Here is a 12,566-nt window from a genome sequence, read left to right on the forward strand (position 1 = left end):
ACAATAGAGTTACCTAATGGTGGTAGCACTGCTGCTAATGCGGATTCTATACCCAAACTCCATGTTTGACATTGGATAATGAACATGTTTGACCCACCAGTTTGCTTTTACAGGTTAATCCTGTTGACACAGACTTCCCCCTGCAGCATTAGATCAGTACACATTACTGTTCAACATTGTACATAATATGTGCTTAGTATTTCACGTAATCTGTTTTTAAAAGGTTTTGCTGCAGTTTTCTCACTTGAGGGTTGAATTTATTAAGTCTTTGATCTATATTTATCATAAATCCTTTCGTAGCCTGCCAAGCCATGAACAGACAGGTCTTAAACTCAGGTCCAGAGCAGGGGTGAGGAGTCAGGTTTGGATGATCTGTGCTGGTTCAAAGGGATGTCAAATGTGGATCTTAAAGAGGGTACAAGTGGTAAAAAGCACAAAGAAGTTCAATACAATCCCCAAAGTTGGATGTGGGCCCTTTAGAGAATGAAATAGTAACAGCTTGTTGGGGTATCCAGGTTTTTGGCAGCACTACTCATATCACATTCCTGTAAATGGTTACTCATGTTGTATGCTCACACTGCAGGTGCATATGCTTGGCTTGCTTGGCTGATTCACCATATATACACACATTTTTCTAAAGTATGTTTTCACTCCCACGCTCATGGCTGTATGTGCTTTCACTTACATTCCTGCTTTCTCCTTATTTGTCTCTCTTCAAACGCTGGGGTACGCAGGAGAGAAGGCATGTGGGTTGTGAGCTGGCAGTAGCAAAAGTGTTAAGTGATTTAGAAGGTGAGTTTTGCTAAGGTGCTGTGAGAAGAAGTATAAAAACTGTTTGGCAGTAATGGACCGACATTGACCGACTATTTTCCACACTAATGGTGTTCTACATCTGTCTATCCCTGAGATGAATTCATTCATTTAAGAGACTTTTTCCAAAACGAGATCTCCTGGTTAAAAAATGTCCTTCATCCTGCATTTAAGTCTGAGTTGGTAGCTGCTTCATCCAGACTTCAGCATCAACTATTTTAGACACTTTCTTCAACAAAGCCTAATAAACATCTTTAAGATAAAAAAAGTTGTTGAACTTGAAAAAGAAAAGTGGAAGCTGTAACACAAAACAGACATAACTTTCAAAGTTGTTATGGTGAAAATGTTTGCAAAGATATTTACACATTATGTGGCAACATTAGCATTAATTCATCCAATATTCACTCTCCTTTTCCCTCTGTTTTGTTCTCCTCCAGCTCCTGAGGAGAATACCTGAAACTTAAGCTGCTAAACACACCACTACGTTCACCAGCTAGTTGCAAACTTTGTTAGGTTAACTTTTAGTGGTGGGTAGGTGGCATACAGTTGGTATATCAGGAGTGTTTCACAGCTGGAAACCAGGCTGATGAGAGCAGAGTTTATGGGTCATAAAGCCAAAACAATGAGCTGAAAAATGCGAAAACCCTCTATAGAGCTGAGGAGGACTGCAGAGTTGGTCGATAATTCTCTGTGGGTTTGTCACTGTGACTGACCTCATTCACATACAAGTAGTCATTTGGTCCATTGTTTGTATACAGATATTGATTAGTGAATCTATCAAGCAAAAGGGCCCAACATTTTCTGTTTCCGTCCTCTTAAATAGAAAGATTTCCTGTGTTTCTGCTTTGTATTATAAATTGATTATTCCTGATATTCCTTATATTTATTTCCTTATATTTCTTTTTTTCATTTGTTCAGATTTTTTTTTTACTTAATACAAAGACTAATTGAAGAAGTGAGATTAATAGAAAAAAACTGGATCTTTGCTGCTCTGAAAACTCACCTCCATCTGGTAGTTATTTGCAGAAAATGTGGTTGTGAAATTGGCAGACTTGTTCACCAGTGCCAAAACACATGGCTGCTTATATTCAAAAGGCTGTAAAAGATGGACATGTCTGTTTTATAAAACACTGCCTACCTAAAAGTACCAGCCCGTGTGTGTCATTCTACAGTATCACAAGCAGTCTAGTTGACTAGACATGTTAAAGAACACCACCCTGGTTCATGTACATAGAAGATACGTTTAAACACAAGAGCATCGAGCGGTGTTTTGTGTCTGGTGACAAGTGAATTCAAGGTGACAACATTTGCTCAAAATCCGTGCATACTATATTGGAAACAAATGCTTGAATGTGTTGCACCAGAGACGAGGTGCTCAAGAGCAGACAAATCTGTTTTCCTCCTGCTCCTCCTCTTCACTCTGCAGCCTGGAAGCATGCAGCCTGTCACTGGCACTGCAGTGAGCCCAAACATGATATGACCTAAATAAACCAGTGTGTTAGGAGAGAGGAGGGATGAAGCAATATTTTTTCCCTCTCACTCAGTCATCTTGTTTTCAAATACTTCACTCCACTGCAGGCTACAACTTGTGTATGTGTGTGTGCACACTCAAATGCACACACATTTTTAAACACACTATAGTCAGACTGGGTGCTTTTATATCATAACACCTGCAGAGGTATTTGGCTCTTACTACAAAACAGGTGCTCTTAGAGGTCTAAGCACCTGCTTTATACCTAGTTGGCCTGTTTTTTGCCCATTTTTTCAGATGACTGCACAAGGTACTTCACAGAGTAATAAAGCATCCACATACACACGGGCATAAAACACAATAACAACAAAATGAAATGATTCGAAAAACAAATGGGTCTTGAGCTGCTGTTTAAAAGTGTCCCCAGACCTTAAATCCAAAGGAAGAGAGTTCCAAAGCTTAGGAACCACAGCCTCAAAAGAACGGTCTCATTTAGTTTTAATCGTCGACCAAGGACAGGACAGGGCTGCAGTAGATCTCTCATGCAGGTCAGTACCTGTCCGTGCACCATGACCTGAAAATGTTTACAATAACTTTGAATTGGATTCTGAATTTGATGCGGTGCCAGTGAAGAGCAATTAGAAGAACAATGAGACCTTGTGGAGGACCTAGTCAAAAGCCCAACAGCTGCATTTCGGACCACTTGCTGAGGCAGGTGAGAAGTGAGTTACAATAATCAAGATGAGGCCATATAAAAGCACGAACATTTTCATCTCCGCTAGAAGCACGACGAGCCTGAGATTTGCAATGTGTATCAGATGGAAAAAAAACGAGTGAATCAGACAGTTGCTGATGTGAATCTGTATCTTTACCAACATTATGGCTCCAGTGTCATGATTGGCTTTCAATTAGTGGTGGCATAGACAACGGACAATAGAGAGGGGAAGTGTCAGTAGTAGCCCGTAATTGCCATAGTTTCCTTTACAGAACCTGTGGAAAAAGGAGGCAAAAATTCCCAAATGGATCCAAAATTTCTCCTTGAATTGGGCTTGTGGTTTGTAAGTTCGGTCACATTACCCCTCATTGATGCCCAGTGACTAGCCAGAAGTCGTATTTAGTTCATAAAATGTGTCAATGTCTTGTAGAGTAGCCTCAGCAACAAGTTTAATTTTGTTTGGCGTCTTTTGAACTGCACACGACAGATTCAGGCCCATGTCCACGGTCCACTCCAGGTCTCCCCGTTTAATGACAGTGGGTTTGATGTGTTCATGTGCGTTTCGGTGGCCTGATCGGGGCTGAACGCCTCATTGTGTTGTGCCCACAGAGCCGGAGCCTGGCATGGACAGATAAGAGAGCCTCACAGCCTCACCCCCAGCCAGTACCTGCTCACAGGACAGGTTTCACTATACAAACAGACAGCTCAGTCCTGTGAGTGTGTGTGTGTTTGTGTGTAATTAAGTAGGTGCATATGTCTGCGGCTGCCGTGAGCGAGTGAACGCTGCTATGTTGCTTGCTGCTTGCTCGCTCTTGTGTGTGTATGTGTGCCGACAGTCAGTTCTCCTGGATTAAAGACCTTTTAATCCCGCCAGATCCTCATCAGCTCAGAAGTTAATGGGTACAATTTGTTAGTCAAGGAGTATGCTCTGCTCACGTGTTACAAGTTAGAAGTGCATGGCTGAATGACTTCTGGTCCTCGGTTATGAGTTGCTGAGGGAGACGTGATCCAGGCTTTCCAGCGATGATGGATGCACCTCTCAGTTCTAGTTTGGATCAGCAACTCTTAATTGGGTCTCTGCTTTTTTGTGCCTCCTAATCTCCTCCCAAAGCCAAGGAGACATGCATGCGCCGTTTAAAGTCGTGCTTTTATCTTAATTAATTGTGCTGCTTTTAATGATTTCATTGTTTGAACATGCATTTAAGTGAGACCTGGACACAAACCCTAACTAGGCATAAATAAACAATTTTGAAGGAAAGTCACGGTTTATAATATAACTTTTATTTCCATAACTCCAGTCATCAGTCTATCGGCTATGAGAACACTGTGCTCGCTAAAGTAGTTGCTTTGATCTCAGAAAGCAGCGAAAATTGTTTAAGAAATCTCTTAAAATGTTTAAGACATGAGCGGTCAGACATGACACACTTTTTTCTAATTAGCTACCCTGTTATTTGGAGGTTAAACCAAAAGCAAGCACCTGCATTGTTGCTAATAATCCATCGTTGTAAAGGAAAGCTGATACGTATTGTAGTTCAAAGCTGAACAAGGAAGTGGGCTTGCTATGTGTTCTGGGTGTTTAGAACGGGCAGTTTGGAAAATAAGTGAAGCGTTAACTGTCTATGGAAATGATCTGCATTGCCATTTAACTGTAATCTTGTATTCCTGATATAATCAGCTGGTGAAAAGTTCTCAGTATGGTAAGCAGACTGCCCTCAGTGTCCTCTGTTTCCTGTCATTGTGGCCGCTTTGCCTCCTAATACTGAGAGACTCGGGCTCCAACTCTTTTATTCCTCCTCGTGACAACAGTTTACTGTGTTGTGCACTCATGTCAGTATTTAGAGCATTGCTATTTACAGGCACTAAACAGGGCAAATGCAAAAAAGTGGCATTGTGACTCTGTGGTTCTGTGCATTCACCAGCTTCTTGCTCGTTATCAAACATAGGAAGTTGGCTAATTTCTGTGATGACATGCACCACTGACTGCACATAAATCGGTACAGTTCCCAGACTTCAATTACTTCACATGTTCTCCCGTCACCTTTAACTGTTGCTTCTTTGTGTTATTTCTCCGGCTTGTCCAGCCAGCGCTGTGTGCCAGTGTTTTTGTTTAGCAGCTGCCGACAGCCCAGTTTTCACCCCGGGATTAACAAAGTGTCTCTCGCCACTCACAGGGAGCTCAGCAATGAATAAGCTACGGCAGAGCTTCCGCCGGAAGAAAGACGTCTACGTGCCGGAGTCAAGTCGGCCGCACCAGTGGCAGACCGATGAGGAGGCGGTCCGCAGCGGCAAATGCAGCTTTGCAGTCAAGGTGACTCTCCTTCACACATAAATATACCTGAACACAAACCCTAACACACACATTTCACAGACACACGATCTCACACACAGAGTGCAGTTGCTGACCTTACTGTGGCACATTCATACCTCTGAGAAACCTGCACACTGCTTGGCTCCCCAAGGACGCTGCTTGTGATTAATCATAAGCATTCAGAGACTGTGAGCACAGCTTTTATCTAGGTTGCAAGAATATTTGCTGTAGCCTCCCAAACCTGTGGGATGTGCGCGCGCTATTGATTTCCATTCCCCCGAGAGTAATGAAAACCATTTGAATCCTCTAGTAAAATATAGAAAATGCAAGCAAATGTTTCAATATTGCTGCCACATAACACTTAAAATGTACTGCAGTGGGCAGCACAAGACACGTGGCTCTGTTACATACAGTACACATTTAAAATGGCCAGACTGGACCTGCTCTGCTGCAGTTGATGGAGTGGAGAGTTTGCTGTATTTTGGCAACAAAACCTTCCACTTTTGCAAACAGAAAGGCAACGGTACACTTCCTCTCATCACATGGATTCAAATGTTCGCCTCACTCCAACTAAAGGGGAATTGAAAACCACAGAGTGGAGAAAGAGAAAGTTTTCCTCTTCTTTCCTCATTCTGTGGATGGCCAACGGATGTGAACTGTACATCACCTAGTACACAGGTTATGGTTTGTGTAAGCGTTTACTTTATCATGAGAGCAGAAAGCAGGAATTGAAAGTGCCGTGAAGCAGAGGGAGGTGGAAGTGACAGGGGTGAGACAGTGGAAGGGTTTAAGACTACCTTGAGATTTCAGTTCTTACTTTGTACAGATCCAAACTTTATGTGGAACAGGTGTTGGTTCGTGGCTTCAACTCATTTGTGCATATATTTCAGCCACACACACACTCACACACCTTCCCTTCCCTACCTGCCCCCCTTAAATTCTCTCCCCTCAGTGCACTCCAAGCTAGATTTGTTGATTAGCAATTATTCTGGCCTGTCTTTGCGCTTCTTTTAAAGGAGTGGATGAGCTATGTGTGGGCCCATTATCTTTGAAGAGATTTTCACTAATTGAAGAGGTTTCATTAAAGCAGGCTTCTACAGTATGTTTACGTTTTTCTGTGGGTCAGAAATGTACTTGCCTAAAGTCAATTTTTACTTGCCCATATACAAATAGTTTATTAGCAGTTATTTAACAAGATTATTTGTCATGTTTAATCTTTTTTTAACTAGACCAAACAGTTGTTGGAGTGTGAACCATTCCTCCACAAACAAACACTTTGATTTGAATTCATGGTCTAGGATGATGTTTAAAAATCAAAACTTGCATTTATGAAATCACCACTGCTTCCCAGAGCCCCTGTAATTCATAGTCACGCGAGAGTTACTCCCCAGAGATTTGTTCTCACACAGGTAAAATATCAACATGGCAGCAGGTGCTAAAGGTAATAAAAGAGAGGAGTTTGTTCTCAAACTTTCACTTTCTCCTCAGTCAGCCTTTACTTTTGAGTTTCTCGGTTTACTTTCCCAATGATCCCATTTTGCTTGCTCTTCCTACATAAAGTATCTAAAGAAAAAAAGCAAATCCAGACTGTGACTGTATCCAGCCAGTAGGTCCACCTCGCCAAACTTTAAACTCAGTTGAGTGTCCATTGTTGCAAGGTCTTGCTCTACTCTGACAATCTTCTGGCAAACTATTAAAGCAGTAAGTGAATTACGGTTGAGTGAAAAATTTGTGCATCTCTCATTTAAAGCTCTTCTATTCGTACTTCTGCAGCCACACACACACACACACACACACACACACACACACACACACACACACACACACACACACACACACACACACACACACACACACTTGTCCACCTACTGCACTGGCTTTCATCACGCTGGTGCAACCTACCATGCTACTCCTCTGTATCCCTCCTCCCCCTCCTGCTCCCTGTCTCCCGCTCTAGGTGCCTCAGGAGGAGCCCAATTGTGTGTGGGTTGGAACTGTGGCTGTGAAATTATCACTGACTGCCGCACTTAAGAGTAACCAATAGACGGAGAGACTGAGAAGAAGAAGAAAGGGTGTTTCAAAGAGGTGTGGAGGGAAAAAGCAGGCAGTGGTGGTGTCAAGACGGGTTGAAATAAGTCTTTAAGGTTGTGCTTTGGGGCGTCCTCCACTGCATAGTGCCTTTGACAGCATAGTATAAACCCAGTGCTCCACTGCTTACCACATCCTTTTTTAGGTTAGAGTTCCTACCTCTGAATGTGCTCAGGCTGTTAGTGGTTTGTCACATTAAACAGCAATTTGTGTTTATTTGTACATACACTTGTGCTTGTGTGTGTTGTTTTCAAGCTGAAACTGCAGTGCCAGACAGTTTCATGAATCAAGGTGATTGTCAAAGTATAAAAATCTAGACTTGTGTTTTTTTGTATGGAAATGTCTGATGTGGCTGCTGAAGGCTGAAGATGGATGTGAAATTAGATTCAATTACTTGTGTCTGTTGCTTACCAACTAAAATCGATGTGAAGTATTTCTATGTCCTTGGTACATTCAAACTATGTAGACTCATTTGTATGGAAATGAATGTGTGCATTTTTGTGTGAGCTTCTTTTCTGCAGTTATTTGCACGTTGGAAAGAAGGAGTTTATAAGGCTGCATGCAGCCTGGACTTTTTATTCAATCTGTCAGAATTTTTCAGTGAAACTAATTTATGGCCAATACCCTGAATTAATTCCTGGAATCCATCTGGATTACATCCAGAGGATTTACACCAACATAGCCAACTCCACTTTATTGTTATTGATATGGTTTGATGCTAATGTGAATGTGAAATGCCGCCTCGTACTCGTGCCGCCTTCAGAGCTTCTGAGCTAGAGGTGCTGGTAGGCGTTTTGTCAGCTTTGGACACAGCCAGTCTAGCTGTTTCCCCATGCTTCCAGTCTTTATTTTAAACTACTGCATATTTACCATATAGACTTATGATACGAGTATCAATCTTCTCATCTGACAGCAAGAAAGTGAAATTTTCCAAAATGTTCAGTAGTGCATTCCTTGAAGATAAAACTTGAATAATCAAACAGTACAGGGCCGCTCTTTCCTCTGACCTCTGTCCTCCTTATCATTGCCTGTCAAATGTTTACAAAATGTGGCTCATCCCATAGTTGCACACGGTGTTTCCGTTACCTCCACTGGCCCGTCACAAGTAGATACAGGCACTACAGTATCTCCCCTCATGTCTTCCATCATCAAGCACAAAGAGTGCAATGGCTGTAACAGCTCAATAATACAGATATCATGATATACAAACTGCATCTAATCCTAGCCCACTGTAGGATTAGCACCAAGTGGAACTAATCCTGCAGTGAGCCCACAAACAAACCTGAATTTCAGAACCCTATTAGCCTACACATGCACAACACACCGTTCAGGAGATACTCGTTTAAATTCTTCAGAGTTGTTGTGGTTGAGCGCATCTGTTAAATGTGAATGTTTCAGCCTCCAGATTGTTGCTGCCAGCTAGTTACTAACAGGATGGAGTGAGATGCTACAATGAAGCATCTGTTGTGGCACTCCAAGCCTCCCCTGCATTTACTCATCTCACCTCAGCCACGTCTCCGGGCTGATCCCCTATTAGCGACGCTGCTGCTTTCATTGTCCTCGCTACCCACAGCTGCCTCCTTGCATCAGTATTGTCCTTTGGTGTTTTTGTGCGCATCTCTGTGTGTTTATGTGCATCTTTATGTACATGTGTATTTCAATATGCCGACAGTGTGACTCACAGCCGTGGCGTCACATTCTCAAAATAGCAGGGCCAGAGGGCGGGGGGTGGCGGGCGTGGGCCAGCGTCACTTGGTGTGTGTGTATCTATAAGGGAAGGGTAAGGACTTCCTCTCCGAGCCCCTCATGCACAATGGCTTCTGGAGCGACACTCAGCAGGGTGTGATGCTGCTTCAGGTCCAGGAGGAAGGGAAGGAGGGAGGCAGCCTTTTCTGTTTGTTGAATTGCAGTTTAAATGCACTTGAGTAGGATTTCCAAGTAGTTTTGCTGTAGTTTTTAAAATTGTTGCAGCACAGGGTTTCCCCAAGGAAACTGGTGAATGGAGTGAACAAATGTTGTGATTGATCATTCACTGCAGTTTCTTTAGTTGAGGCTGACACGTCCCGATGCGTCTCATTAATTACTTACAAAATGATAATACAGTTATTAATTATGTGGCATATATGGTGATATGGCGCCTCTGCTCTTTATCCTTGAAGGTTAATGTTAACATCCCATTTTTACAACTTAATGGAGGCAGTGCAGTTAATTCTGACACAGCTACTTCCAGGGTGCAAGGAGAAGATGCCTAATGCTTATACTATAAAGGACAACTTTTTGTGACACCAACGCATTTTGGCTCGTGGCGTTTATCAGGATCACCCTCGGCCTGAAGATAAGCTGAAACGTGTTTGTCGTCAGGATCTTAATAAAGTTTGTACACGTGTTGGTGAGTGCACTTTTGGAGGCAGCCTTCCTCAGCTGTGATGTACCGCATAAGGCCTTGGAGTGTAAAACTGTTGGGACTTATCATGTTTCACAGTGATTTACAGTTCATACCAAAACGATTGCACTATCACCAGAAATGTTCTGCGACTGACAGCTTTAGCTGGCCTGATTTTAGCTGCCTTGTGTTGAGCCACTCTCAACTGGACCTTTTGTGAATGCCAAAAGAAAAACACCTAAACTAGGTTGTCTTTCCTTCTGCTTAAACTCCACAGGAACACAGAGGAGCTGGTCGCATATTGACCATACTGAGCATATAAGGAATTAACAGCCTCTTCTGCCTCTTCATGTGTGTGTTTTGTTGTTCTCAAAGAATCCATTCATCATATAATTCACCCACTTGCATTTATGTTTTTCATTTTCAAGTGTTTAGCATTTTCTCCATGGACAAAATTAGGGATCAACTAGGGAGCAATTGTGCTGTGATTGACCTCGAAATGGTAATTAATTAGGTGTATAAATCACCAGTGCCAGTCCACCAGGGGATATTAGACAGTCTGGACTCATTTAAATGCTCAGTGTGATTCTGGAGTTTATTATTGTAACCTTACTTCAGAAGACATAGCCACAGGAAATATTTGTCACAGCATTACTCACGTTCTCTCTTTCTGTCTACCCTGCAGTACCTGGGCCATGTGGAGGTGGAGGAGTCCCGAGGCATGCACATCTGCGAGGATGCTGTGAAGCGGCTGAAGACGGTAAGTTTCTCTAGACAGCCCCTCCATACTTCCAGGAATGAGGCTGCCAAATACCAGACATCCTACTTCCTTTTTTTTTTTTTTTTATCTTTTTCTTATCTTTTCCTCCATTAGCTTACTTCACTGTGCTACCAACATCCTACTGACTCCTTCTAACATTTCCTTTATTTCGTGGCAGCCCTCCATCTGTCACCAAGCAGTTTTGTTCTTTTTAGTGTTTCGTAGTGTTGCTTATTCCTGCCTAATTTACCCTGTACATTGAGGCCTGAGTGTGGCTGATTGTTGCCATTTGTCAGTGAGGGTCTCCACCCATCTTGACCCTCAGGCAACCTCCAGGAGTGTCAGGGTCCGACCTGAATGCCCCTTACTCTCTCACTCTCCTCCGTCTTACTCTCAGCCAGAATAGATAGGCCGGCATGTGCTTCCTGCTGCAGCAGATTCCGGTGGAGTTGCGCAAAAAGAACAAATTCCAGTTTGGGGAGCAGGGGAGGGGAAAGGGGAAACCGTGGAGCAATTGCTTTTCCACGTTGCTAGTTGTTTGCCAAAGCCCCACCCAGGTCATAAACTCCTGTGAGTAAGTGAGGTTGATCCTGTGTAGTCGGTGCCATTCAGGAAGATCAGCACGTCATCCCCGTGTCTCAGGACGGAGCTGAATTTAAATTCTGTCTCAACAAAGGTTACGAAACTGCTGCTTGAAAGGTCTGGGATTAGCTTTCAGTTTCAGTTTTAATGGCTCAGACTAATTGAGAATTCACAACCTGTTCCTTCTGTTATCAGTGCCTGTTCCTCTTGCTTCATAAAATTATTATGTTACGGGCCGTTTTAGAGGTTTTGCTTGTTGAGCTCAATGAGCTGTTGAAGACTGCTTGGACTACTGAGAGCCATTTGGTAGTTTGATTATACAGAAGAAAGTGTTTGAGAATAATTTCATGTTTTATGTGTACAATTAAACGTTTTCATATACACACAGTATATAACCGAGGTTATATAATGCAAATGAGAGAACACACACACACACTGACTTACATTTATATATAACACTCTGTGTAAGAAGTGGATGTAGCCTCTGTGACGTTACTCACTGGTTCTGCATTTGTTATGTTTTTTTGGAGCCAGAAGTGACATTTATACTGCCAGTACCCTTTGGTTAAGTTTAGGCATGATCCTGCTTTATGATCTATTTCAGCCTATATGGGACCACAGTTTACAAAATATTGTGTTGAAGAAGACGTGAAACTAGTTACTGAGACCATAAACTCATTAGGAAAACTAACAAGGTAACAAATCTTGTAGGAAGTTGGGTCATTTTCTTGAGTTGAACTCTTTGGCAGCCAGTGTAGTCGCCCCCTGCTGGCCATTAGAGTGAATGCAGGTTTAACGTACTTCCGCATTGGCTTCACTTTTTAGACATGGAAACTACATCTACTTCTTTTATGCAGCCTGTAATAGAGAAGCACACGTTGCTTCACACCTCAACATGAGTTGACATATCCCAGTATGAGACACACACACCGTAAACACAGTTGACACAGGTAGTTGTATGTACATCACTTGTGTGACAAAAATGCCACACAACGCATGTACACACTTACACACACCCATAGCAGCATGTGTGTGTGCAAATTCACACATAGTTTCACAACCTCACACAGTGGTACAAACACACATTTGTAGCAAACAGTGCACACAACTAAAACACATGCCAGATGGGCCTCACAGGCAAATAATTTGTACACACAAAAACACACAGAGGAAGAAGAGGACCCAAAGGCACAGCTGAGTGACATACTGTACACACACACACACCCAAATACACACACATGCATTTCCCTATAGTGAATATACAAAGCTTAACACACACATATGAGCCTAATATGCACACACAGCAGCACGATGCACACTGGTGCTCGATGAGGTCACATGGTGTACACAGAGCCAGAGGCTGCGAGGTCTTATTGAGTTACAGTCATTTTAACAAGGCGGACAAAATGGAGCCAGTTCAAAAGGAGAGGCGGGAGCTTCTGCCTCCTG

At 42.7% G+C, this 12,566-nt stretch overlaps 1 protein-coding gene across 5 annotated transcripts in view; it reads left to right on the forward strand.

Moving 5' to 3' along the window:
* The window catches only part of numb (NUMB endocytic adaptor protein), a 38,451-nt gene that overhangs the window by 16,836 nt on the left and 9,049 nt on the right, over positions 1-12,566 (forward strand). For all 5 annotated transcript variants that reach the window (XM_070842433.1, XM_070842437.1, XM_070842434.1 and 2 more), the window contains exons 2-3: positions 5,168-5,304; positions 10,461-10,535. In XM_070842433.1, coding sequence (XP_070698534.1) covers positions 5,179-5,304; positions 10,461-10,535 — 201 coding nt within the window. In that variant the 5' untranslated portion in view covers positions 5,168-5,178. The remainder of the gene's footprint in view (positions 1-5,167; positions 5,305-10,460; positions 10,536-12,566) is intronic.

The sequence above is a fragment of the Pempheris klunzingeri genome, chromosome 13 (genome assembly GCF_042242105.1).
Source record: "Pempheris klunzingeri isolate RE-2024b chromosome 13, fPemKlu1.hap1, whole genome shotgun sequence".
Lineage (NCBI taxonomy): Eukaryota > Metazoa > Chordata > Actinopteri > Acropomatiformes > Pempheridae > Pempheris > Pempheris klunzingeri.